The sequence below is a fragment of the Clytia hemisphaerica genome, unplaced genomic scaffold (genome assembly GCF_902728285.1).
Source record: "Clytia hemisphaerica strain Z4C2 unplaced genomic scaffold, Clytia hemisphaerica genome assembly, whole genome shotgun sequence".
NCBI lineage: Eukaryota > Metazoa > Cnidaria > Hydrozoa > Leptothecata > Clytiidae > Clytia > Clytia hemisphaerica.
Window position 1 is genome coordinate 1,328,121 of NW_027104441.1, and position 23,653 is coordinate 1,351,773.

The window sequence follows — 23,653 nt, forward strand, 5'->3', positions numbered from 1 at the left end:
TAAGTTACCACATCTCTTTGGAAGAGAATCTTGAGACAAATCCGAATACACACATGTCTTTAATAAGTCCTGTTTCCATATATTGTAAAAATGTAGCCAGCAAAATATGACAAATAACTTAATCTAATAAATAATATGGAATGATATTTGGTTGTCTAGTCTTGTCCGAAGCCATCTTGTACGAAATCAAAATGGTATCGGCAAAACTGTGAACACGTGAAACAACCGTTGACCGTTGATGGATAATATCAGTCGATTGATTTAAAGCCAATAACACATCTAAAGGCGTCCAACTGTCCTTGTCAAAAATTCACTTTTTATGACACTACAAGCGTTTCTTGACGTTCTCAAGAAATGGGGATATCAAAATTCTCCTCTCTCCGGGTCCAAGATTATCTCGTCGTTGAGAAAACTATTCAATTTTTCGGAATGATATGAGCCTCAGTGTCAACCAGCTTTTGTTCTTCGTGACATTTGAAAAGCCACGTGGGTCGAAGGAATACCAAGTCCTTATTTTCATTTAGTGCCTGAAAAGGAACCAACAACGAAAGATCATCTATCAAAACTATCAAACCTCAAAACATCACTTGAGTTGATAAAGCCGAGGCTAAATTACAACGCTGGTGTCATTAAGTTTCAAGCCCAAAGGGATAGAGGCGAGACTCCTGGATGGGAAATGAAACCACTTATTTCCCTTCCAGAAAGCCCGCGCGTGGTTTTTACACCAACGTCGGATTGAAATTAAAATCTGTCACAAGATTTCAAAAAGTGTATTCTTTCAAAACAAAGGAACCGCTAGATAAAGTCCGTCGTCATGATTACGGCGCGTAAACGTAAACGTTCTATGCGCGTTTTGGATGGGAAATAAGTGGCTTCAATTTCTCTTGCCTGAGAAGGGTTAAAGTTTCGCATTTAGCCCTTTGGGCTTGAAACTCAATGGCTGATGTACATTTAGCCTATTATTTCAACTAAGAAGTCGAATTATTTGTTTTTTTGGTGTATCAACCGTACCGCAACCAAATTCTTTTTTATTATGATTGATTTCGATTAGATTCGATTCCTTGGTAAATTATGCGAGTTACTCGATTTGATAAGTTGAACCATAGTATAAGAAAGCCACGGATGAAATGATGACGCTATTGTTTTTGTCGTTAATGGATGTTCTATCTGTGTCTCCGTGGTTTATAAGAACTAAGTCGAAGCTAACAAAATCCATAACCTTAAAAGTGTTCATAATATTCAATTGAAGAACAATTACTTTTCAAGTCTCAGATTTTTCTCACTGTCCTCTCTTATCACCTTATTTGAAGTATATTTTTATAAATTCCAAATAATTTTTTATAAATTTTGGACCAAATAACACACATTTTATTAAAAGAACTAATTTTCAAATATTAAACTTAGAATGCTTGCTGTCTCCTCAATACTGTTGTTTTTTTAATGAAATTTTCATAGAATGTAGCTTGAATATTTATTTACTAATACCAGTAAGAATTTTTCAAAATAATCTGGAAGGCATTTCGAGGCACTCAATTTTTTTCAAGTTCTTGAAGCACTGACATTCTGACGTTCTAGTACTTTTAAATCAAGAGTCTTTTCTTTTACTTTGATCTGCGTGAATTATCAAGAGATTCGCGTTTATGAGCAAAATTACGTCTAACGAAGGAGTTTGATAAAAGTCAAATTAAATTGACAATGGAAATTGTCACTGCACCATAAAAAAAGTCGTTCTTACGACATAGATAGAACAACAGAAATTCAGCTGTACTCATTCCAGCCGCGGCTTTCTTATAATATGGTTCCATGGTTGAACAGAACAAAATTTTTACTATCCTATAAAAAGTTTGAAGATATCGAAATTTGCAACAAGCTGATCGCATTTTAGTCGAAGTTGATCGAATGCAATCAGTTGAATGGTTAGATTGATTTGATTGTCAATCGAAGTTTTATTCATTATGATTCACTGTCATTCTCTACTATTCTAAACTTTCACGTCTTTCTGAAGAAGTAACTTGCTAGTGTAAATTCTAGCATCATAGTGAAAACTTTGACTGTTTCAAGAGACTCACAGTTAGAAATCTCCTTGATGTGTTTTTTAACTAACAGAGGAAATTTTTCATGAACGGAGATGCATGGATTTTCATGTTAATGCACATCTTTCTTCAATTTGCACGCTTTCGCGGAGCCAAAAGCAAGAAGTCATATATTTACGCAGTCATCCGAGATAAATCAAGCCTTGATGTATTACAATCAATATCTTGCATGGGAATGAAACCTTGACAACCAGGGGAAATTGGCTTCTGACTACATATACACTGAGGCATTTTGTCTTGATTCCCGCGTAATTGCGTAAAAATATAGTTCACGGTTCACAATGTGCTAAGAAACTTTTTGTAGGTTTTGCAAGGAATTATTCTATCCTTCTATTGCTTGATTTTCAAATACTGGCAAAAGAAGACACAGCAACGAAAATTTCAGGTTGGCGTGCGTTGAGATTCTCCGAAATTTCACAGTATCTTAACTTTTACTTTACTTTGTTTTCGGTTTCAACCAAATCTCGTAGGGACCCAAATTCATGAGCATGAAACAAATTAATCTGACAGAACTATTTCAATTTGAAAAACAAAATAAAAGTTTGCTTACGTCATCAAAATCACTACCCCAATCATTCTTCGATAACACATATGTGACACCATCTCCCATATATTCGTGCAACGTTCTAAAATCAAAGAAGAAAGAAGTAAAAATGACGATAGGTTAGCGCTGTTGGATGGGAGTATTGTCCAAGTAATCCATACACTAAAAAACAAGAAAATGTCAACAAGTCAAAACAGTTGTTCTTATTATTAGAGATAAACTATAATAATACTAAGATCCTGTTTTTATTCAATCTCAGCAAAGAAAATACTCACAAATCAGCAAAGAGAAGCTCACAAATTCAATTGCTATCTTCAAATTCAATATAGGAACACAGCAAACTAAATAAAGCCATTATTCCGTACAGTACGAGCAACTTTAGGACACACCGATTACTTACCCTCCGTAAGCAGTGATATATCGTTTACACAAGCGTCTCTCTTTATCACTCAGTTTCCCATACAACAAGAAACCTTTCTCCTCCAGGAAGTCTGGTAACTCTTGCGAAAGATTCAAATCTGAAATTAGAAAAAAAGTTATAAAGAAAATAATTTTAGAATTACAGAAGAATTAGTTTATCCGCTCCTGCAAATAAAACCACATCAATAAAGTCAAATAAAAAACAGGTATCAAAGTGAACTCGAGGTTTTTAAAAGGAAGATAAAGAGTGCACCTTGGTCTCTATTCAAGTTCTTCAATTTCTTATTTTTCACTTCTTCTGCCTCTGTTGAGCTACGAGCATCCATTTTTTCGTTTTTGTTAACATCCACATTTTCCTTTTTGCTGACATCAGCATTTGCGTTTTTGCTGACGTCATCACCATCGTCATCTTCATCAGTAGTACAGTCATAAACATCTGTATTCGCCTGCTTTTCTTTTTCTAATGCTTTTTCAGTTATTTGAGGTTGTTCTTGTTCATTCCTTAGCCTTCAAGCGAATCAAATATAAGATAACAAATTTTAATATCTTTCTGTTATACACTGTCTGCACCCCAAAATGTGTGTGAACCCCAAAATGTAGGTTTTTGGTTTGACGTCCACTGAAATTTTTTCAACATGTTTTCAGCCAGAAAACTTTGGAAATGGATAGCCTATGAATATATCAACTTATCTAAATCGAATTCATCGCTTATTTTGATAATTTTCTTGCGAAACCAGAGATGTTTTTCCAAAGTGACGTCTGAATTTTCGGTCAAATTTTCAATCAAATAAAAATTGGTACACCAAGACTAAAAGATAAGTCCTAAAAACTAGGGTCGACTTTAAAGCCCTGTTTATCCTGAACATTGTGTCAAAATTTTATGCCGGTAGCTCAAACCCAATAAAAGATATGTCATTTTGAAGCACCCTCATTTTTCGAAATTTTGACAAAACTGACGTCAAAAACGTCAAAAAGTAGCAATTTTTCCGTGAAAAACGGAACTAAAACTGATTAAAATGCTACTTTAAAACACCAAGCGAAGCAAAACTTTTAGGTTTCTTTTGATAATTTGACAGAAGGTCTCCGGTTAAAAACTTTTTTACAAAAAAACATAAATTTTGATGTAATTCTTCTGCTTTTTTCTGCAAACACGCAAAAATACACCTACATTTTGGGGTGCAGTAGAAAAGCAATTTAGATTTTTGACAATTTTTTGGATCAATTCCCTTATTTTTAAAATTTATGTCGATTCTGTGTTGTATTAGGTCTTACCATACAAAAAATCAACAAGATTTATTGATTTCACTAGAAGTTATACGGAAAAAGGCTAGCCTACATTTTGGGGTGCAGTAACTTTAAAAAATGAAAGTTCGGGCGTGAATAATGTAATAAGAACAAGTAAATTTTCGAACAAAAGTTCTACGAAAAATTCCGAGGGTTGACATTATTGTTGAAAAAGTTGCTTTGATCACCCCTTATGTTATATCATATTTTTGTTTTTGGGTCAATTGTTTGGCATGGTTGGATTATGTAAAAAGCTTTCACTTTACGAAATGGTGAAAAAAATCCAGCCCTCGAGCCTTAGAAACCTGGTTGCTTATAAAAAATGTGTAACCAAATGCATAAGCCTTGAAGAAACCAACTCACTTTTCTAGTTCATCTTCTGTGTCATATTCACTCGAAGGTGATTCCTTTTGGTCATCAACCGACGGTAAAGGTGGAGGGGAATCTTCTTTCTTGATGTGTTGATCAGCGGATTCTTTCATCAGAGAATCTTCGTTTTTGATCAAATTCTTTTGAACGGGTGGCGTATCATCTTCACTATCGGTCGATTCAAAGCTACTTTCTCCACCGCCATCCAGTCTGAAGCTATAAGAAGAACAGTAGTTTTTAAACACGTCGCTACCGAGAGGGAACAAGATACTTCAATAGGCCATAACTTTTGATACAGAAATTTTTCTTGCTTTTTATTGCACCGAATTCTGCGTCGATGGCTATACAATTTCAAGGTCACAAGAATGGTCTCTGAATCTAGTTTCAAAGAAGTCAATTTTTGATTTCTGATTTCTGTTTTTAATTTTCTCATGTAGATTCTCCATTTTAAAATCGTTTACCTTTGAGTATTTAATCTTCTTTTGGCTCTGTAACAAGACTTAATCCACGTTTCTCGGACGATTTTTCCCTTACCTGGAAATATAAAACATTTGTTGGTATAGTCTGTCGCAGTATAATCTACATACATTGTAAACTATAACAAGTGATACTTTTATGGACCTACCTGGTTATGCATTTAACACATATATAAATGATATCTACATAAGCGTGACCATTATTAAACAATCATTCAGAACACAAATAGTGACGATCTATTAAAATTAGTCGTTTGTTTCTTATAAAAAAACACGTTTAGAAACCAAAATTTCATACTCTTGAAGAATTCTTTCATATTCAAGACTTCGAGTGCAAAAAAACATCTCATCAAAAAAATCAGTAATTTTAAGAACATTGATGTATGCTTACAGTGATTCTTATAGATAAATATGCGTTTTTTGAGCTGAAAAATTCTTTTTTTACGAAAATCTGCTGAAGCCATCTTTTACCTACTTTCATGCAAAAAGTCAGAAAACAACAAGTCCAAAAAACCCTTTTTTATCCGTTTTTTAGCTGAAATTTACCCCAAAATTTTTTTTTCCAAAAATCTAGCAACGTCACATTCGAGGGTTTATAGTTATGCATCTTTGTGCAAAAAAATCATAAAGAATGAAAGAGCCAATCTCGAGAAACGCTAATACCTAAGTAATTGATAGTGTGCTTATAAAAAAATATCGAATTTGGCAAGTTTCTCTATAAAAACAAGCCAAACAACCAAAATTTCATGTCTAAACACATATATTCTTTAAAAGTAAGCCCTCATGAGCAAAAAAAACATCTATCTAATAAAAAAAATTGAGTAATTTGACTAAGAACATTGATGTATGCTTATTAATAGTGATTCTTATAGATAAACATGCGTTTTTTGAGCCAACAAAATTTTTTTGCAAAAATTTGCTTAAGCCATCTTTTACCTACGCTGGTACCCTACTTTCATGCAAAAAATCAGAAAAAATTAACGACTTAATTTTTCACAAAGTCCAAAAAACCCGTTTCTTAGCCGTTTTTGGCCCAAATTCGCCCATAAATTTTTTTTTTGAAAATTAGGCTCCGTCACATTCGAGGGTTTATAGTTATGCATCTTTGTGCAAAAAATCATAAAGAATGAAAGAGCCAATCTCAAGAAACGCTAATACCTAAGTAATTGATAGTGTGCTTATAAAAAAATATCGAATTTGGCCAGTTTTTCTATAAAAACAAGCCAAACAACCAAAATTTCATGTCTAAACACATATATTCTTTAAAAGTAAGCCCTCATGAGCAAAAAAAACATCTATCTCATAAAAAAAATTGAGTAATTTGACAAGAACATTGATGTATGCTTATTAATAGTGATTCTTATAGATAAACATGCGTTTTTTGAGCCAACAAAATTTTTTTGCAAAAATTCGCTTAAGCCATCTTTTACCTACGATGGTACCCTACTTTCATGCAAAAAATCAGAAAAAATTAACGACCTAATTTTTCACAAAGTCCAAAAAACCCGTTTTTTAGCCGTTTTTTGGCCCAAATTGGGCCAAAAAAGTTTTTTTTTGAAAATCGGGCTCCGTCACATTCGAGGGTTTATAGTTATGCATCTTTGTGCAAAAAATCAGAAAAAACTAACGAGCCAATCATGAGGAAAGCTAATAACGAACGAACGAACAGACGAACAGACGAACGAACGGACAAAGGTTAATTTATAGGACCTCCACCGGGGTAGGTCCAAAAATAAAAAGGAAAAGAATCAACTTCTTGTAAAATTGTGAGACACATTCTACCTATGGTGGCTATTTCCGAAAACGTTAGAATCAATAACATAACACGACATAACACGACACACCCCAAATAAGAAGCCCCTGAAGGAAAATTAGGTCACTAAACCTTTCAGTCGTGTAGCTTGTGTGATTTCCTCACAAACACAAGCGCCATAATTTGAAGTAAAACCTACCACCAGATTTCCAAGGATGTATCACTTTGAAACCAAGATTCGCCTAGATTTACTCTACCGTCTAAAAACATGCGCCAAACTTAATGATAGCAAGAGCTAAGCCTGGGGTCCCGTCGCATCTTCTATAGCACCACAAACCAAATTGATTCCATTCAGAGGAACAAAGTTGTCCAAAACCCATTTGAAAGGGAGGGTCGACGAATAAGGTCAATTTAAGCGAGATAATGTCTGTAGGCCTATCGAAAGGACTTCGAAAAAAACTTGATAAAACAAACTTTGAATACCTTTTACTTCTCGGAATTTTGGTGTATTTGGGAAAGCACATCTGTAAAGGAAATAAAAATACCCTTGTTTCCACAAAAATGTTTTGATGGGGAGAATTTTGTCTGCCTTGTAAACCAGAAGAAGAGTTTCCCTCCTCCAGGAGATTGTCAAAGTCCTTCTTCACACCTCTTGTCCTTCAAGCTGTAGAAAATTCGACCCTGTCGGATACACCTCTTGAAAATTAGTAATGTTGGGACCCTGTCAGATATCTTCAGAGCCTTAAAAAAGGGACCCTGACCAGCAGCACGTCCCCATACCCAATTTTGCATAAGTATTCCCCCGGGGGACACTATGGACACTCCCTAGAAATATCACAGAAAGATTGCAGTAGAAACTAACATGAGATGTGTACAAGTGTTGTTGTCCCATTGTTGCGAGAAGCGAGCGCCCATTTCCGTTGCCAAATCTCGTATTTCTCCACGTTGCGGATTAACAAAGCCACTCAACACAAACACAACTTTGTCCTGAAGAATGTTCAAAATGGAATAAGTCAATACATTAACATTCATTTATCTAAGAGGGATAGTCAGATGGATTTGTCACTAGTACTCCAAATCGTTTTCCTTAACTCTATTTCCAAAATCAAGATAATCAAGCTTTTGACTTTACGAGGAAACTTAAAAATAAGTTTCCAAAAAAAGCTTTTCTTGACCAAATATCGAGGGCTATGTAGAATGATGGCATCAATTTTTAGTGGGTGATGTTTTTTCCAAACTTTGTAAATTTGAGTGTTATAAAATTGACGAAATGGAAAAAGTGGAAACTATATTGATCGCATATGAACACATACCAGTATTTTGTTCTTTGGGACATTTCGCTTTTTAGTTTTGATCTTCTTCACTTTCTTGGGTTCGACTGTATGAGAGACAAGAAGAAACATGATCAATTTCGAAATCCAATATTTGAAGTTACTTTAGGCGTACAAACTTTCGCGAGCTGAAACTTTTGCGAATTTTAAGCCTTTTCACGAAAGAAAATGTCTAAAATATAAATCTTTCCTTTTTTTGTTACATTTTCGATATCTGAAGCAATTTCAAAAGAGCAAGCAATACCTTTAATCTTTTTGGATGGTGGTGGTCTGTTAATCATGGATGAAGATGGTTGGTCTGTTTCGATTTTCCGTTTCGTTTTATTGTTGAGAAGCTAACATTAAAAATGAGGTTTAAACAAATCAACATGATGTTCAAGCTAAAGAATCTAACCTACCTAATACTGGCTTGTCTGTACACAAACTCTACATCCATTTTATTTCTCTGTTGTTATTGTCTTTTCTCATTTGAGATTTTTCAAACAAACCGCTCCGATGGAGTGTTGGTGAGAGAGGGGAGACAATGAGAGTAGTATTGCTAATTATAAATCATACTTCATCGCAGAGGTCTCATTCCGGGAATATTTTTTATCAAACAGACAATGCGCACAGAGTAAATACTGACAAGACACTAATGACATTAATGCCATGATAATAAAGTTCCTCGCAAAACTAAAAGCTAATTCGTTAGGGGCCACAACCATATGGTATGTATAAGCAGTGAAGGGGAGAGGGGGTTTAGCAAAAGCCCCGCAAAAGCTTACGTCTATCGTTTGTAATAACGTCGTTTCTATAATTTTCTGCGTACGAGTCGGTGGGGGCGTTAAGTATTTGGAAAATATTTATGTGGATGACCCCTTGAAGCAATAAGTTTCAAAAAAATTAGGAAACCTCTTGTTTACTAGGTGTCTTGGTTTTTGGTGTGGAATTGGTTGTCGGTGTCGAGCTAACTTTTGGTGTCGGTGTCGTTTTTATTGTTGAATTGATGCTTGTTGTCGGTGCAGGACTTAACAGATTTGCTGCAACCTTGTTCCTGGAGTCATTTGAGATACTGATTGTCTTGGCTATAGGTGTTGATTCACCTTTAGTTTTGACTGTTGACGAATCCGTGTTATTCATCATTGAAGTTCGAGCATCGCGACAGGTAGCAGCCATTGATCGTTTAGGTATTTCAATGTTTTGTTTGGGTATTTTTTTATCACGGAAAAAACTTCCAGTTGATATTGTGTCTTCTTCATCATCTGAAGTTGAGCGGAGTTTGAATCGGCCCAGTTGGATGGTCTGAAAGAACGAGTAACAAAGTTACTAGCACTAAATCATTCCAGAAACCTGGCGATAAAAACATAGTTTGTAGAATCATATATTTCTTTTAAATTTGGTTGCCGATGAATTCAGTTAAATGTTTTGGTCTCCAGGGAAAAGTCAGTGTAAGTTTCTGCGCTCAGATTTTGATTGGCTTAGGAATCTCGGCAAATCAATTGTTTATCGTGTAATGACTTTTGGGAGTCCAAATAAACGAAGATGAACCATAGTCAGACCCCAGTCAGACCCCAGATAGCAATAAATAAGCCTTGATATGCCTTATTACACGAATATTACTAGGTGAATATTCAACGGCCTTAAAGTTTGTACGATCTGAAATTAACACAAATTTTCTGCTTTTTCAAGGAAACAGCGGCTGCTTTTAAAAAGGGGTTTTTTATTAACACGAAATTTTTCACTTCTGTTATTATGACTAGTGATATTCGTGTAATGAGGTATGCAAGAAAAATAATTTCATTTAGAAAATACAGCTTTTCGTTTTATAACAGAAGTTAAGAGTAGCTCTCGTTTTGCTTTTTAAGTGTAACTGAGTTTCTACTATAAACAGATATCGTGTACCTTTTCTTTGGGCTTTTCAACAGGTTCTGGTGGTGAGTGTATTGTTACAAATGAGAGACCGTAAGCTTCATTCTAAAATGATAGAGTTGTCAGTGTAATAACATCAAGAGAAAAATTATTTATTGCTCCAGGAAGATAGAATTCAAACATTAAAATAAATACTCGAGTTTAATTCGCATTTATTACAAAACCAAAGATTAAACAAGCTACATACTGAATGGACCTACCTGATAGAAAATATTGAAAATAGAAATAGAACATAGAAAACATGGCAACAGTAATTAGAAAATACAAATTAGACAAGCTAGATGCTGAATGGACCTACCTGATGATGAAAGTTAGATAGCAATGCGAGAAGAAAAATGAAAAAAATCAGTCAGAAAATATAGCGTTTAGCGAAAATGCATAACGCAATAAATTCATCATTGATTGTTGATGGGGGAATAGGGAAGGGTGGTAGGGAAAAAATAGATAGAAAGTTCTGGTCGCAAAAATCAGTTTTATTGACAATTGAATAATGCTTGATGGTGAGCATTGTTTTCAATATAGTAGAGGGCATTTTGTAAAATCGCTCGACTGTTTTGTTAGAAGCACTTGTTATACATTTTTGGAAAGCTAAGGGGTAGGGGAATCGAAATTACTATGTTTCCAATTTTCTTTCGGACACTTTGGTGTGATTTTCGGACAAATATGACGGTCTCAGGCAAAAATCATAGGGTTAAAAATTAATGAAAATTTTAGCTCGAGAAAACGGAGACCTGTTGTATATTTTTGAAAAGCTCTCAAAAAATTAGGATTAGAGATATACTGCAAGTATAGGTGATTTCAGTACCTAACTCGAGATATTGAGCTTCAAAAAGCGCAAAAACTGAACAAAATAGCTGTTTCTGGCTGAAAAACACGGTTTTCAAGGGTTAATATATCGAGTTAGGTACAGAAATCACCTATACTTGCAATATATCTCTAATCTTATTTTTTTGAGAGCTTTTCAAAAATATACAACAGGTCTCTGTTTTCTCGAGCTAAAATTTTCATTAATTTTTAACCCTATGATTTTTGCCTGAGACCGTCATATTTGTCCGAAAATCACACCCGAAGTGTCCGAAAAAAAATTGGAAACATATTAATTTCGATTCCCCTACCCCTTAGCTTTCCAAAAATGTATAACAAATGCTTCTAACAAAACAGTCAAGCGATTCCAAAAAATCGAACAAAATTCCCCCTACTAATAATGTTTTTGTGTAAAAAACAATAATGTTTTTGTGTAAAAAACAATAATGTTTTTGTGTAAAAAACATAGAAATATAAGGAAAAAATCCAATGAAAATCTGCAAAAACGGCGATTTCATTATCAACCGGAAACAAAAATTGTCTCAAAATTCGAACTCGGCCATGTATTGAGCGTTGCGAATACGCATCTTTCTGCAAAAAATCTGAAAAATTAACTAAGGATGAAAATTCGAGAAAATGTAAAAATAACGGTTTTTCCGGCATATTTCTGGCATTTTCGGCCGGAAATTTTTATTTTTGAAAATCGGGCTCACATTTTAGGTATTGTCATTTTCCATCAGTGTGCAAAATTTCATAAAAAAATATAAAGTACAGCTCAAGAAATTCAAGAAATACTGTCTTTCCGGCGAAAATAGGTTGTTCCGGCGATTTTAAAATAATTCCGGCTTCAAAGATCGATTTTATTAAAAATTGAATTATGCTTGATGGTGGGCATTGCTATTAATAATGTTTTTGAATGAAAAAATAACCAATTATAAGGGAAAAGTCCAATGAAAATCTAGAAAAACGGCGATTTCCGGCATGTTTCAGGCATTTTCCGCCGGAAAAAAAACCGGGCTCCGTCACATTTTGGCCATTGCCATTTTGCATCTTTGTGCCAAAAATCAGAAAAAACTAATGAGCCAATCTCGAGAAAAGCTGGTAACAGACGAACGGACGGACAGACGAACAGACAACGGTTAATTCATAGGACCTCCACCCGGAGGTAGCTCAAAAAATCAGAAAAAATACCAAGCCAATCGCGAGAAATGCTAATTTTCCCTAAAAATGACAGAAGGGAATTTCCCCAAATGAGAAAGTCTGATTTTTACGGCCAAACCGAATTTACCAGAGAAAATAATTTTGGTAACTTTTTAGAGAACGTTGTCCTCTATCTTTTTGTCTCTATTTTCTCAAGCTAAAATGTTCACAAATTTCCCCCTTACTAATACCCCTAAGACGTTTTTTTAACAAAATCATAAAAACCATGAAATCTTTCGGACAAATCAGTCTTTTCAATCCCCTTAATTTTGGACAGAATCTCAATAATATTCTTCAACAAATACTTTCTTTATAGTTACGGTAAAGGAGGGCCCAACTATAGTTGGGGCCGACAGGAAAAATCTTTGATTTTCAGTGCTTTAGATTGGCTGATAATTGATAATTTTACAGCCACCCATTCTATCACCCAGACCTGCCGATCTCATATAATTCCAGTGGCACTTAACGGGTTAAAGGGAATACCCCCTTGAATCTCAGGGGCTCCAAATGTTTGATTCACTGATGTTTGTATCCCACGCAGTGGGAAAAATTTTGTATTTCTGAAAGTTAAAATGGCTGAAAATGGCCACAAAATTTGGCATTTCAAGGGTTTCAAGGTTATAAATCTCGCACCTCAAGGGTCCCCAAAATAATATTGATTTTTCAAGGGTTTCGAAGAAATTTTTAAGGACAGGAAAGAAATCAAGGGTGTTTCAAGGATTTCAAGGGTCGCTGGCCATGACTTCATACAAAAACAACAGCCCCCACCCCCACTTGTGAAAATGCAAATACCCCCAAACATATCAGGTACCCCCTAAATTTAATAAAACTTTCAGGTACCTGGCCTTTTTTTTAGGTACCCCCAAATTTCTAGGGCGGGGGGTCGACCCTATGCATCGTTGTGCAAAAAATCAGTTAATCGCGAGAAAAGCTGTTAACAGACGAACGAACGAACAAACGAACGAGCGATATTTTTAAATTTGGGTAGGGATCTTAGCAGTGTAACTTTAGTATTGTCCCCGCTGTGGTAATGGCCCTATAGTTTCGAACGATTGGGCTATTCCAGAAAGAGCCTCAACCCCCTATATCGAGGAGAAGTGACGTCCAGGGTGGTCTGGTTATTCGAGTGTAAAAACCAAGGGTGGTCCAAAAAATGAAGAAAAAAAATCTTAGGGTATCTTGAAAGATTGAGAAAAAAAATCAACGGGGGTCGCATTTCCCAAAATGATACCTCCACAACATAGCGGGTACAAACGAAAGTTCAATATAATTGTAAAGTTTCAGAGTCATTTTTGTTTTTTCATATTCTTTTAGCAAAACCTGACCAAGTTCATATATCAGCTATTTTGCGTAGATGCCCCCGAATAGTAGTAGGAATTATTTTCTAATTCGGAACAAATATTTTGCAGAACGATGAATTTTCTTTTTCACATCCAATTACCATAAAGAAGGAAAAAAATGAATGAAGCATTATTATAATGATATTAAAAGATAAAATTTAAAGAGATAATTAGATAGTTTTAGATTTTTAGCCTGTAAAATCCTTTGATGGTTTTGAGCAAAACATTCAAACCTTTTTATCAAGTCCAGTTCTTGGTTAATAGTTTAAAATTTCTAAAAGATGGATCACCGCTCTTTCGTCAAATTTCTATTGTTTTTTTTTGAAGTTTCATTATTGCATATGAACAATAGCCTCGGTCCGACGAGCTCTCAAGCCTAAACTTCGAATTAAGCGCTTACAGGCTGCTGTAAAGTCAGGGTCTCTCCATACATAGACCGGGAGATTCATCCAAGAATTTGATAGAGCGACATACATAGATATAACTTGCGCGTAGACCATAAAATCGATGGAGAGTAGATCAGGTCGTTTGACAGCTATAATGGACAGGATAACATAAGCGAACGAATGTGTGATTACAACAAGGTATATAGCAATCAGCAAAAGAACTTTTTTGACAAGCCTGTTTTGAACTCGCTGTCTTTGTCGGTTACAAACCGTATTGAATGCGATACGTCTTTGGCTTTCCTTTGCGGCTTTCCAAATAAGATAATAACTGACGCAAATGATTATTGTGGAAGCAAAATAAAACAGAGGAAATAGAGTCACGTATAAGCCGCTGAAAAGCATACAACAAAGTCCAAAAACTAACGCGAAAAACCAAATGGATAAGACGATAATCACAGCTTTGCGTTTCGGAAGTATGTCATGGTATTTGTTGGGTTTTGTGATGTGAATATATCTATCGTATGCGATAAATACTATGGTACAGACAGAGGACGACCCTATCCATAGAGTGGTTAAACCGTAGGAGTAGTGAGCCCAACGTGCCATTTCAGGATTTTGATAAATATTCATTCGCCAAATTACTAATGGGAAACAAATGAATCCAACAAGTGAATCACTCAACGTTAACGATGTTAATATGATGTTGGATGTCGAGCGCTGTGAAGGTTGCCATAAAACTAGGAGACAAAACAAGTTCCCGAAAGCAGCTGCCATTGCTGATAGAACGAACAACGGTGTTGCAATTGCTGCTAATGTTGGAGTCATTGCACTTCTAAAACCATCCATGTTTCTCTTATGTGTTCTATTCCTGATACTGTCGTTTTGCATAAGATTCGTATTTCCACACTAAGATTCCTTTGCCACTTTTCTAGAGGAAAAAGTACTTCGTCGGGTAGTTAGGCAGTTTCGTGTAAACACAAGATTTTTCCGTACCTTTAGAAGCAAACCCTTTGCAATCTCATACCGGTTTATCCCGGGATAAAAGGGGAAAGATTCCGGAAAAGTGACAAGAATTTTATAGTGCGGAAATGGGAATCTTATACAAAACGATTGTACATAAACTATACAGAGTGTTCGGAAAAAAAAGTGGAACAGATCTTTTATGACTTAAAATCCTCAAAACTCATTATCTAACTGGTATAATTATACTTAAATAATTGAAATAAGATTGATTTTTTTTGGTTCTTTGGCTGTACCAATTGAGATACTCTAATCCCGAGATAATTAAAATTATCTTTTGAATTATAAATCGAATAAAAAAAATTAGGTTATATATCATGTGGATTCTTATATTTATGAATTCTGTTACAATTTTTTTCCAGACAAACTGTATTCCTTCATCAGTTTGTTCGTCTTAAAATGAAAGTGATCATTTATATCTTTTTCAAGGATGAAATCGCCCTTATATTTCCGTGGAAAAGAAACAGATTGAGCAACAGTATATGGCCCCCAAAACGTTGGTCAAATTTAAAATTTCTCTCAAATCCAAAGGAAAAGAAGTTTCACAAAAACTTTTGCTGCGTGCAAAATTTTAGCATCTCTACTTTATTTCCCGAAAGGTTTTTTTCAAAATTTTTAAATGCAACAATATTTTTCAATCGCTTAAAGTTGTTTTCTTATGGCCCCCAAAACGTAGGTTTACAATTTTATTCTCGAGACCTCTTTAAGATATGAGCACAGAATTTTGATCATAGTTTTAAAATGTGATATAGAGGGTTTTTAGGCAAATATTTGTTTGATAAAATTTTAACACCATACCCCTGGTTGTTAGAACGAAGGTTTGGAGCCCCCAAAACGTAGGTGTAGTTAAAACATTTTTTTCCCTTAAATTTACGACCCGATGGGTGTGAAATTTATGATTTTTATAAAATATTTCAATAATGCAAAGTCATTAATTAAGTGTGTGAAAACCAATTTTTATTAAAAATGGTTCCATTCATGTATGGAATATGCTTTGAAAATTTTAGAATAACAGCAAAACTGAAGCTGAAAATATCATAATGCTTTAAAGTTATTTTTCTCCTATATTATATTTTGCAAAAAAATCACAAAATTTGCCGTTTTTGCTGATTCAGCGAAAATTTTTATAAATGTTAATTTTTTTTATGACTATTAGGATTTTTGGCTGTTACTCATATTTAGAATTTTCGGTTTTATCAATGCTGATTCTAGGGCCCAAAAATACTGATTGATCCTCTTAAGATGCCATATCTTATTCACTCATCTTCTAAAGTCATAGATACATCTGAAAGGCATTAGTGATTATATGCAATTTTGATCTAATTTTTGTGCTGTAATATTTCCTTCAGACGCAAATATGTTATTTTTTATAAATCCGTCTTAAATCATCAAAAACATACTAATTTATAACCATCATTCTTTCAAAATAAACGAAAATAATCTAATTCTAGGCTACGTCATATCTTCCTTCGTTTCGAGCGTAAGACTCGTACTCTTCGAGGGGTTGAATCTCAAAGCTATGATTAACTCACCAACCTGTTTTAAAAATCCTGATAGGCCAACTTGCATCGACCGTATGCTTACAAATAAGCCAAATCATTTTCAGAAAATTGCTTACACTATTACCACTGGAATATCGGACTTTCACAAGATGACTCTGAACTGATAATCCTAAATGAAAACTTTAAGAAATTGCCACCGAAAACAATCCGATACCGATCTTACAGGACATTCAACAGTGATACTTTTCGCATAAAACTAGATCTGATCATCAATAGTGATAACAGTGAATTTGAATCAAAAATAAAATGTATCATAGAAGAACTAGACAAACAAGCTCCTTTTAAATATAAAACGGTTAGAGGTAATAATATGCCTTTTATAAATAGAGATATGAGAAAAGCCATCATGATAAGATCCAAACTCAAGAACCTGTACTATAAGAATAAAACACAAGAAAACAAAACAAAACACAACAGACAAAAAATTTTTGCTTATCGCTATTGAGGAGGACTAAGAAAGACTACTTTGCCAACCTCAAAGATTCCAACATAACTGATAACAAAAAGTTTTGGAAAACTATACAACCATTGTTTTCAAATAAAGGTTCAAACAATAAGAGTTATACCTTAGTGGATAAATAAAACGTTCATAAATGACGAGAAACAGATAGCTCAAATATTGAATGACTATTATGGCCAAATAATAGTAAAACTAGACTTGCCTGAGCCTCCCTATGTTGCATTTGAAGAAACAAATAATCATACTGAAATTTGTATTCACAAATATAGACAACACCCAAGTGTCACTGAAATCAAGAAAACTGAGTATCTAAATAAATTTTCTTTTATACCAACAACGAAAGAGGAAGTAGGGAAAATCATTAAGGACTTAGTTCAAGGAAAATCACAGCCAAGCTCAGATATTCCAGTGAAAATCATAAAGGAATATTGTGATATGTTTTCCGAGTTTTTATGCTCAGAAATAAATGCGTCATTCGAGTCAAACTCTTTTCCTAAAGAATTGAAACTTGCCGATATACACATGTGTATAAGAGAAAAGGTTCAAAGAATGACAAGAGCAACTTCAGACCGGTGAGTATGCTCCCAGTTCTGCGTCAAAAAGTTATGAAAAAGTCATACATACCCAAGTCTCAACCTACTTTAACAACATTTTGAGCAATAGACAATTTGGATATAGAAAAGGAATGAGTACACAAACTCCACTTTTAGTCATGACTGAAATTTGGAAGAAAGCTACTGATGAAAAGAAAAAGTTTGCAGCGTTACTCATTGACTTATCAAAAGCTTTCGACTGCATCTCGCACGAACTATTGATTGCTAAACTTGAAGCATACGGATTTTCAAGGAGTGCCTTAGGTCTCATAGCAGCCTATCTATCAGATAGAAAGCAAAAAACGAAAATTGGCGACCATTACAGTACCTGGCATAATATTAAAGTAAGGTGTTCCCCAAGGATCCATTCTAGGACCGCTACTATTTAACATCTACATGAGAGATTTGTTCTACTTTCTTGAAAATAGAAATGTACTGAATTATGTATACGATACAACACCTTTTGTGATAGCTGATTCTTGGGAACAGGTTAGTGAGGAGCTCTCGAATGGAGCTGCTATCATCTTTGAATGGATAACCCAAAATCAAATGAAAGGAAATGCAGACAAGTCTGAGTTGATAGCTAACAATACCAGCAAAGAAATCTTCATTACTATACAGAATGAACGCATCTTTAACAGCAACTCAGGCAAGATACTAGGATTAACTTTTGACAACTGTCTGACTTTTGAGCCACATATTAACATGATTTATAAGAAAGCTAGCCAGAAAATCAGTGCACTTGTGAGGGTAGCACCGTACATGAATCAAAAGAAAAAGCAAGGGCTCATGAATGCCTTCTTTCGAAGTCAATTCAATTATTGTTCGCTTGTATGGATGTTTCATGTTCGCAGGCTAGATCAAAAAATAAATCACCTCCACAAAAGATGTTTGAGGATAGTGTATCCTGATCATACTTTTGAGCAGCTTTTAGAGAAAGACGGTGCCATCAAATTCCACCATAAAAATCTTCAGTTGTTAGCAATAGAACTTTTCAAATGTAAAAATAACATACCAGATCTAACTAAAGAAATTTTCAAACATTATGAAAATATCAAAGTAAATCGCAAAACGCTTTACTTCAGATCAAGAGAAATAAACTCTGTTTTTCACGGTTCAGAGTCACTTTCATTTTTAGGGCCAAAAGTTTGAGAATTAATTCCGGATGAGTATAGAGATATAGTCGATCTTAGTATTTTTAAGGAAAAGATTAAGCAGTGGAGGCCTACATCATGCCCGTGTAGAAACTGCCAGACCTATATTGACGGTGTCGGCTTTTTGTAATCACCTTACAAATTGTAAAGTAGCGTTGACTTTTATTAGCCTTTGTTGCTACCTGTTCGTCAACTTGAAATAAACTATTACATACATACATTCGGGATATGAGCACTGCTCTTGTTTTGAATATTGAAATTCTCCGGATAAATCGCATACGCACTGAGGTTTTAATGAAAAAATAGAGACTTTTTAAACCTAAGCCAATCAGCTGTGTTTTAAACATTCTTCTATTTGAAACCTCTATTGATAAACATCTTTTGTGAAAGTTGTCTATTATGTTTAAACCTATTAATAAGCAATTCCCGGTGGGGCTACTAGTGCCCACCTATAGCAGTGCCTATATACCAAGAGTAAGGCCTAAAAGCCTGGAGCTGTCTATTGTGTAGACTAATCTAATTCTGACTAACCAAAAGGTCAGAATCCTCATTTTAATAACAACCTACGTTTTGAAGGCTACCTACATTTTGAGGGCCACCTACGTTTTGGGGGTCATATACAGTAATTAGCTCATCCAGGAGATATAAAAATTTTGAGAATAAGGATATTGTTATGTTACACGTTTTTTATAAGAACAAACGATATAAGAACATAAGGTTTCGATGGCCAAATTATTAAGAACAGCAAGTTGAACATTTTAAGGCTTCGCGGACTCTAAAACACCCAATTTCTAAGGAAAATGGGCAAACACACTCAGAAAATGGTGAAACTAAAAACATGTTAAGAACATTTTTAAGTTTAAATCTCAACAAGTTAAGAACATCCGAAGGCTTTCTTATAAAAAGCGTGTATGTTATTTCATTGTTAAAGTATCATTATTCTAAATAGTGTACTAACCGGTTGATTTGATATGTCACTATCAAACTAATTTATAGTTTATTGTCGAAAAAGAATCAATGTCGTTTAAAAAACTGAAAAAAACATCTGCCACGTTTCACGCCAGGATGTCAAAAACTGAACTCTTTTCTAGTAAAACGCCCTTTACTATTTAACGAAAATAATGGTGTCCATCAAGGCCTAGTCATTAGTCCTAATTTCATCATTGATTGTTGATAGGGGAGGGGATAGTTTAGATAAACGTTTTCTTTCTTTTTGATATTTATTGGCGAACAAAAAGAAACAAGTATAACTCGAGAAATTCAAGAAAAACCGTTTTCCGGCGATTATCGGCTGTTCTGGCGATTTTTAGAAAGTTCCAGCCAATATGTTTTTGTTTGAAAAAAAAACAAAGATATAAAACGAAAAAAATCCAATTGAAATCTGCAAAAACGGGGTTTCCGGCATATTTCCAAAAAAATTTCCTCGAAAATCGAACTCGGTCATATTTTAGGCATAGCTAATTTACATCTTTGTGCAAAAATTCAGAAAAAACTAAAGATGAAATCTCGAGAAAATGCCGAAAACCGGTTTTCCCGACATATTGGCCGGATAATCTTTTTTCCGAAAATTAGGCTCTGTCACAGTATTGCTATTTTGCATCATTGTGCAAAAAATACGAACGAACGAACGAACGAACGAACGAACGAACGAACGAACGAACGAACGAACGAACGAAAATGGGACAAAAAAGACATTGAGTAGGAATGTTTTTACAATTTCTTAAAAAAGCGCTGAGATGAAATTTCTGCACATTTATGATGATTACTTATTCGCACACCCGTTAATTTACGCGCAGACGAGAACGAATAAAGGTCTTTTGTTGTGCGCTCGGTTGCACGGATATTAAAACGTTTCTGCGCGAAAACAAAATGCACGCAAAAATAAATGAGATTAAGAAGTACCTGATTATATGGTTGAGTACAAACGAATTTGACTTGGTCCCATTTTTCCTCAGAAACTGATTTCGTGAAACCTTCGTTACCTAGGAATCAAATCAACAACTTTGATGACTAATTGCTTGAAGGGAAGAATTTTGGTACCATTTTCGAAAATTTTCTGTGCTGAGGACAGAAAGCGGGAGGCCTTTTTAAGCCGGATTTCAAAATGTCGAGTGTTAAGAATCATGGAAATTACAACAACAATTTTAAGTCAATCTATGGTAATTAAATAAACATAATCATTACCAAACATTCGAACGCGGTACAAGTCTTTGTTTGCTTTGCTATCTGCTGGTGACATGAAACTTGAAGCTGGTTGTAAGACCTGTAAAACAATAGTGAAGAATGTGTTTCATACAAAACCACAAGGAAAATGGTAAAAAGCTTTGGAAAAAACAATCACTGCTAGATTAATCAATGCTACTAATTCAGACATAGTACTGTAGTAGAAGTAAAGCAAAAAGTAATGGAGGGAACAATTTTAGTCGCCTAGACAGGGGGGGATGTCGGTAGTAAAATCTCAGACATAATGACGCTTACTACGGTGGTGGTGTGACGAAAAAACGAAAAAAAGATTATTACCCAGTGTAGTTAAATACTAAAATGGGTGGTATCTATGTGTTAAATGTTGAAAAAAATTTACTACCTTGGGTAGTTAAAACTGGTAAAATTAGCAAATTTCAGCTATTTTTGTAATTCTTTTAATTTTTTGGACGACTTTTCTGAAATAATCTGAAAATTTTTATAACTTGAACAATTTTTCTGTTGGAAAGTTATTTGCTGCAAACAAAAATTCTCGAGATTTTCTGTCAATATAAAAAAAGACTTTAATTCCAAAGGCAAAACGTTAATTTTTGCACAAAGTGAAAAATTTGTCACAGAAATAATCATTTTTTAGCTTTTTTTGTAAAATCAGTCCGAAAAGCAACCAAAAAATAGGTGGTCTCTATGACAAATTGTCCCAAAAACTTTTACTACCAGGGTAGTAAAATACCTCTTCCAAGAATCTGGGTGGTGGTATGTAAAAATTCGTAAAAATCCTTTTACTACTCATATATGTCTGAGATTTTACTACCGACCCCCCCCCCCCGGCCTAGAAACCTTTGAGCACTAACTCCAAACAAACGAAAAGAGTCCATATTGCAATTATATTTTTTTTCCCGCTCAATCACTTGGGTTGATTTTGTTTTGAGAGTTTGTTGTTGCTGGATAAATTGTTTTCTCGCTACGCAAGTTTCTGCGTAGCTAGCCAGGGTATCTATTTATAAGGCCGGAACACCAGATTCGTTCAGTCGTTTATACAAACTAAATCCCGTAACAATAATCGTATTATCATTATAACGCCTATACTATACTACACGCATTATAAACGACTTCAGTCTACTGCTCTTACAATCGTATTCTAAAATGTTTCACACGCGTTAGTTGAAAAACAAACTACTAAGTATAGAGAAAGCTAAAGGATTGTCTTATTTCCTCTCACCCAACGCAGTGCTTAAACAGGCATGTTAACTTCTGATTGTGATAAGAAAATGTCTGGTTGTGGAGTTACCTTGAACTCTTCGGAAGCAGCCCATGAAGATCTTCCAACCAACACCTCGACAAAGGCTGAACCGTTATTACCTGTAAAATGATGAGTCTTTCAGTAAGATATAACAACGAATTCAAAATAGTAATTCAAGGGACTCTAAGAATCAAAAAAGATCTGATTAAAAATTTCTATCTTTTTCGCCAAATTTCTAAAATTTCTTTCAGTTGTATAATTCTTCTTGAAGTCTGTTTGATTATTAAATACCAAACAAAACTGTTTTTAATGTTCATCAATAAATACCAGTATACTCGTCTATAAGATAAAGAAACGAACAGAAGTACATACCGACATCAACTGAATGGATTTTATTTGCTTTTTCTAACTATAAAGAAAAAAAAGATAATTTAATAAAATTAACGTTTTAGTACACCGACCTGCTATCTAGGTTGGAACTTTTAACATTTTTATAGACTATCTTTTAATGAAACTTGAAAAAGGCGATGTGGTGTTGATGTTTGTTTATTGGGTGGTCATTACCATGTACTCAATATTTTTTATTAAGACGGTAGAGGAACAAACTACATGTGAAATTTTATTGTAACATTTCCTTACAATGAAGTTGCATTTAGGCCATTACGCCATTTTTCAATGCCTTTTAAGCATCCACGAATCTGGATTAAAAAAAAGTGCTATTTTTGGCTCCCACAGCTTTTCTAAAATTATGCTAATTTGACAGGCGTCACTCAATAATTATTTGCAGTTTTAGGTTGAAATATTTACCTGAATTATAGCAGAAACTTGACTTTCTCCAGATGTAGCTGATCTCCACTTGAAGTAAGTCTCTGGTTTCAAGAGGTTTTCTGCAGGGTTTTTCTATGAAATAAAACGTTAATCAAAGTAATTTTTTCTTCAAATAGGATTTAGATTTGATTACTGATCTTATTTTGCTTCGTCTCAGATTATTCCACTGACCTTTATATCCCTGGACCAAGCTATATCCGCCATCTTTGATCGAAGTTTTCTTTGAATTGGTACCCACAAAGAAGCCATTGCAGTGTTAAAAATTAACTTCTTACAGCACTACATCATCATAAGTATTCGAGGGAACGTAGATCTAGCGCTCTCGATGCATTTACACCACTATTGAGTAGTGCCGCCATTAGGGTACCACTTTTCAAAAAACTCCGATAAAACTTTTGCTTTGCCGGGATTGAATAACTTGGTCAAGGGATTATATAAAGGTCAGTGTATTTTTAAGGGGGCCTAACATGACTACAAATAGAAAATACACAAAATTAAATAACAGGTTATTGAAACCGTGTCAGAAAAAGGTACAACTTGAAAATATTCCTACCAGGTCTTCACTGCTGAAGGAAACGATGTGCTTCAATTTAAATTTCGGCATTTTTATATTTATTTTTTTATTTTAACCTGAAAAATAACATGTAGAACAGAGTATAAACTGTAACAAGTTTTATAGTATCATA

General features: G+C 34.5%; 2 protein-coding genes across 2 annotated transcripts; both read right to left on the minus strand.

Moving 5' to 3' along the window:
• Nucleotides 1-51: 51 nt before the first annotated feature.
• LOC136820900 (DNA repair protein XRCC1-like) lies at nt 52-23,599 on the minus strand. Its single transcript, XM_067077136.1, has 18 exons — nt 23,521-23,599; nt 22,947-23,039; nt 22,512-22,548; nt 22,188-22,258; nt 20,882-20,960; nt 20,600-20,679; nt 10,152-10,223; nt 9,162-9,551; nt 8,515-8,605; nt 8,253-8,317; nt 7,802-7,926; nt 7,423-7,463; nt 5,172-5,244; nt 4,705-4,926; nt 3,311-3,564; nt 3,038-3,155; nt 2,644-2,719; nt 52-527 (listed from the first exon to the last, which is right to left on the minus strand). The coding sequence occupies exons 1-18, from the start codon at nt 23,569-23,571 to the stop codon at nt 417-419; spliced, it is 2,049 nt and encodes a 682-aa protein (XP_066933237.1). The 5' UTR covers nt 23,572-23,599; the 3' UTR covers nt 52-416.
• LOC136820960 (melanopsin-like) lies at nt 13,720-15,049 on the minus strand. The gene has a single exon (XM_067077191.1). The coding sequence runs from the start codon at nt 14,794-14,796 to the stop codon at nt 13,855-13,857; it is 942 nt and encodes a 313-aa protein (XP_066933292.1). The 5' UTR covers nt 14,797-15,049; the 3' UTR covers nt 13,720-13,854.
• Nucleotides 23,600-23,653: the final 54 nt, after the last annotated feature.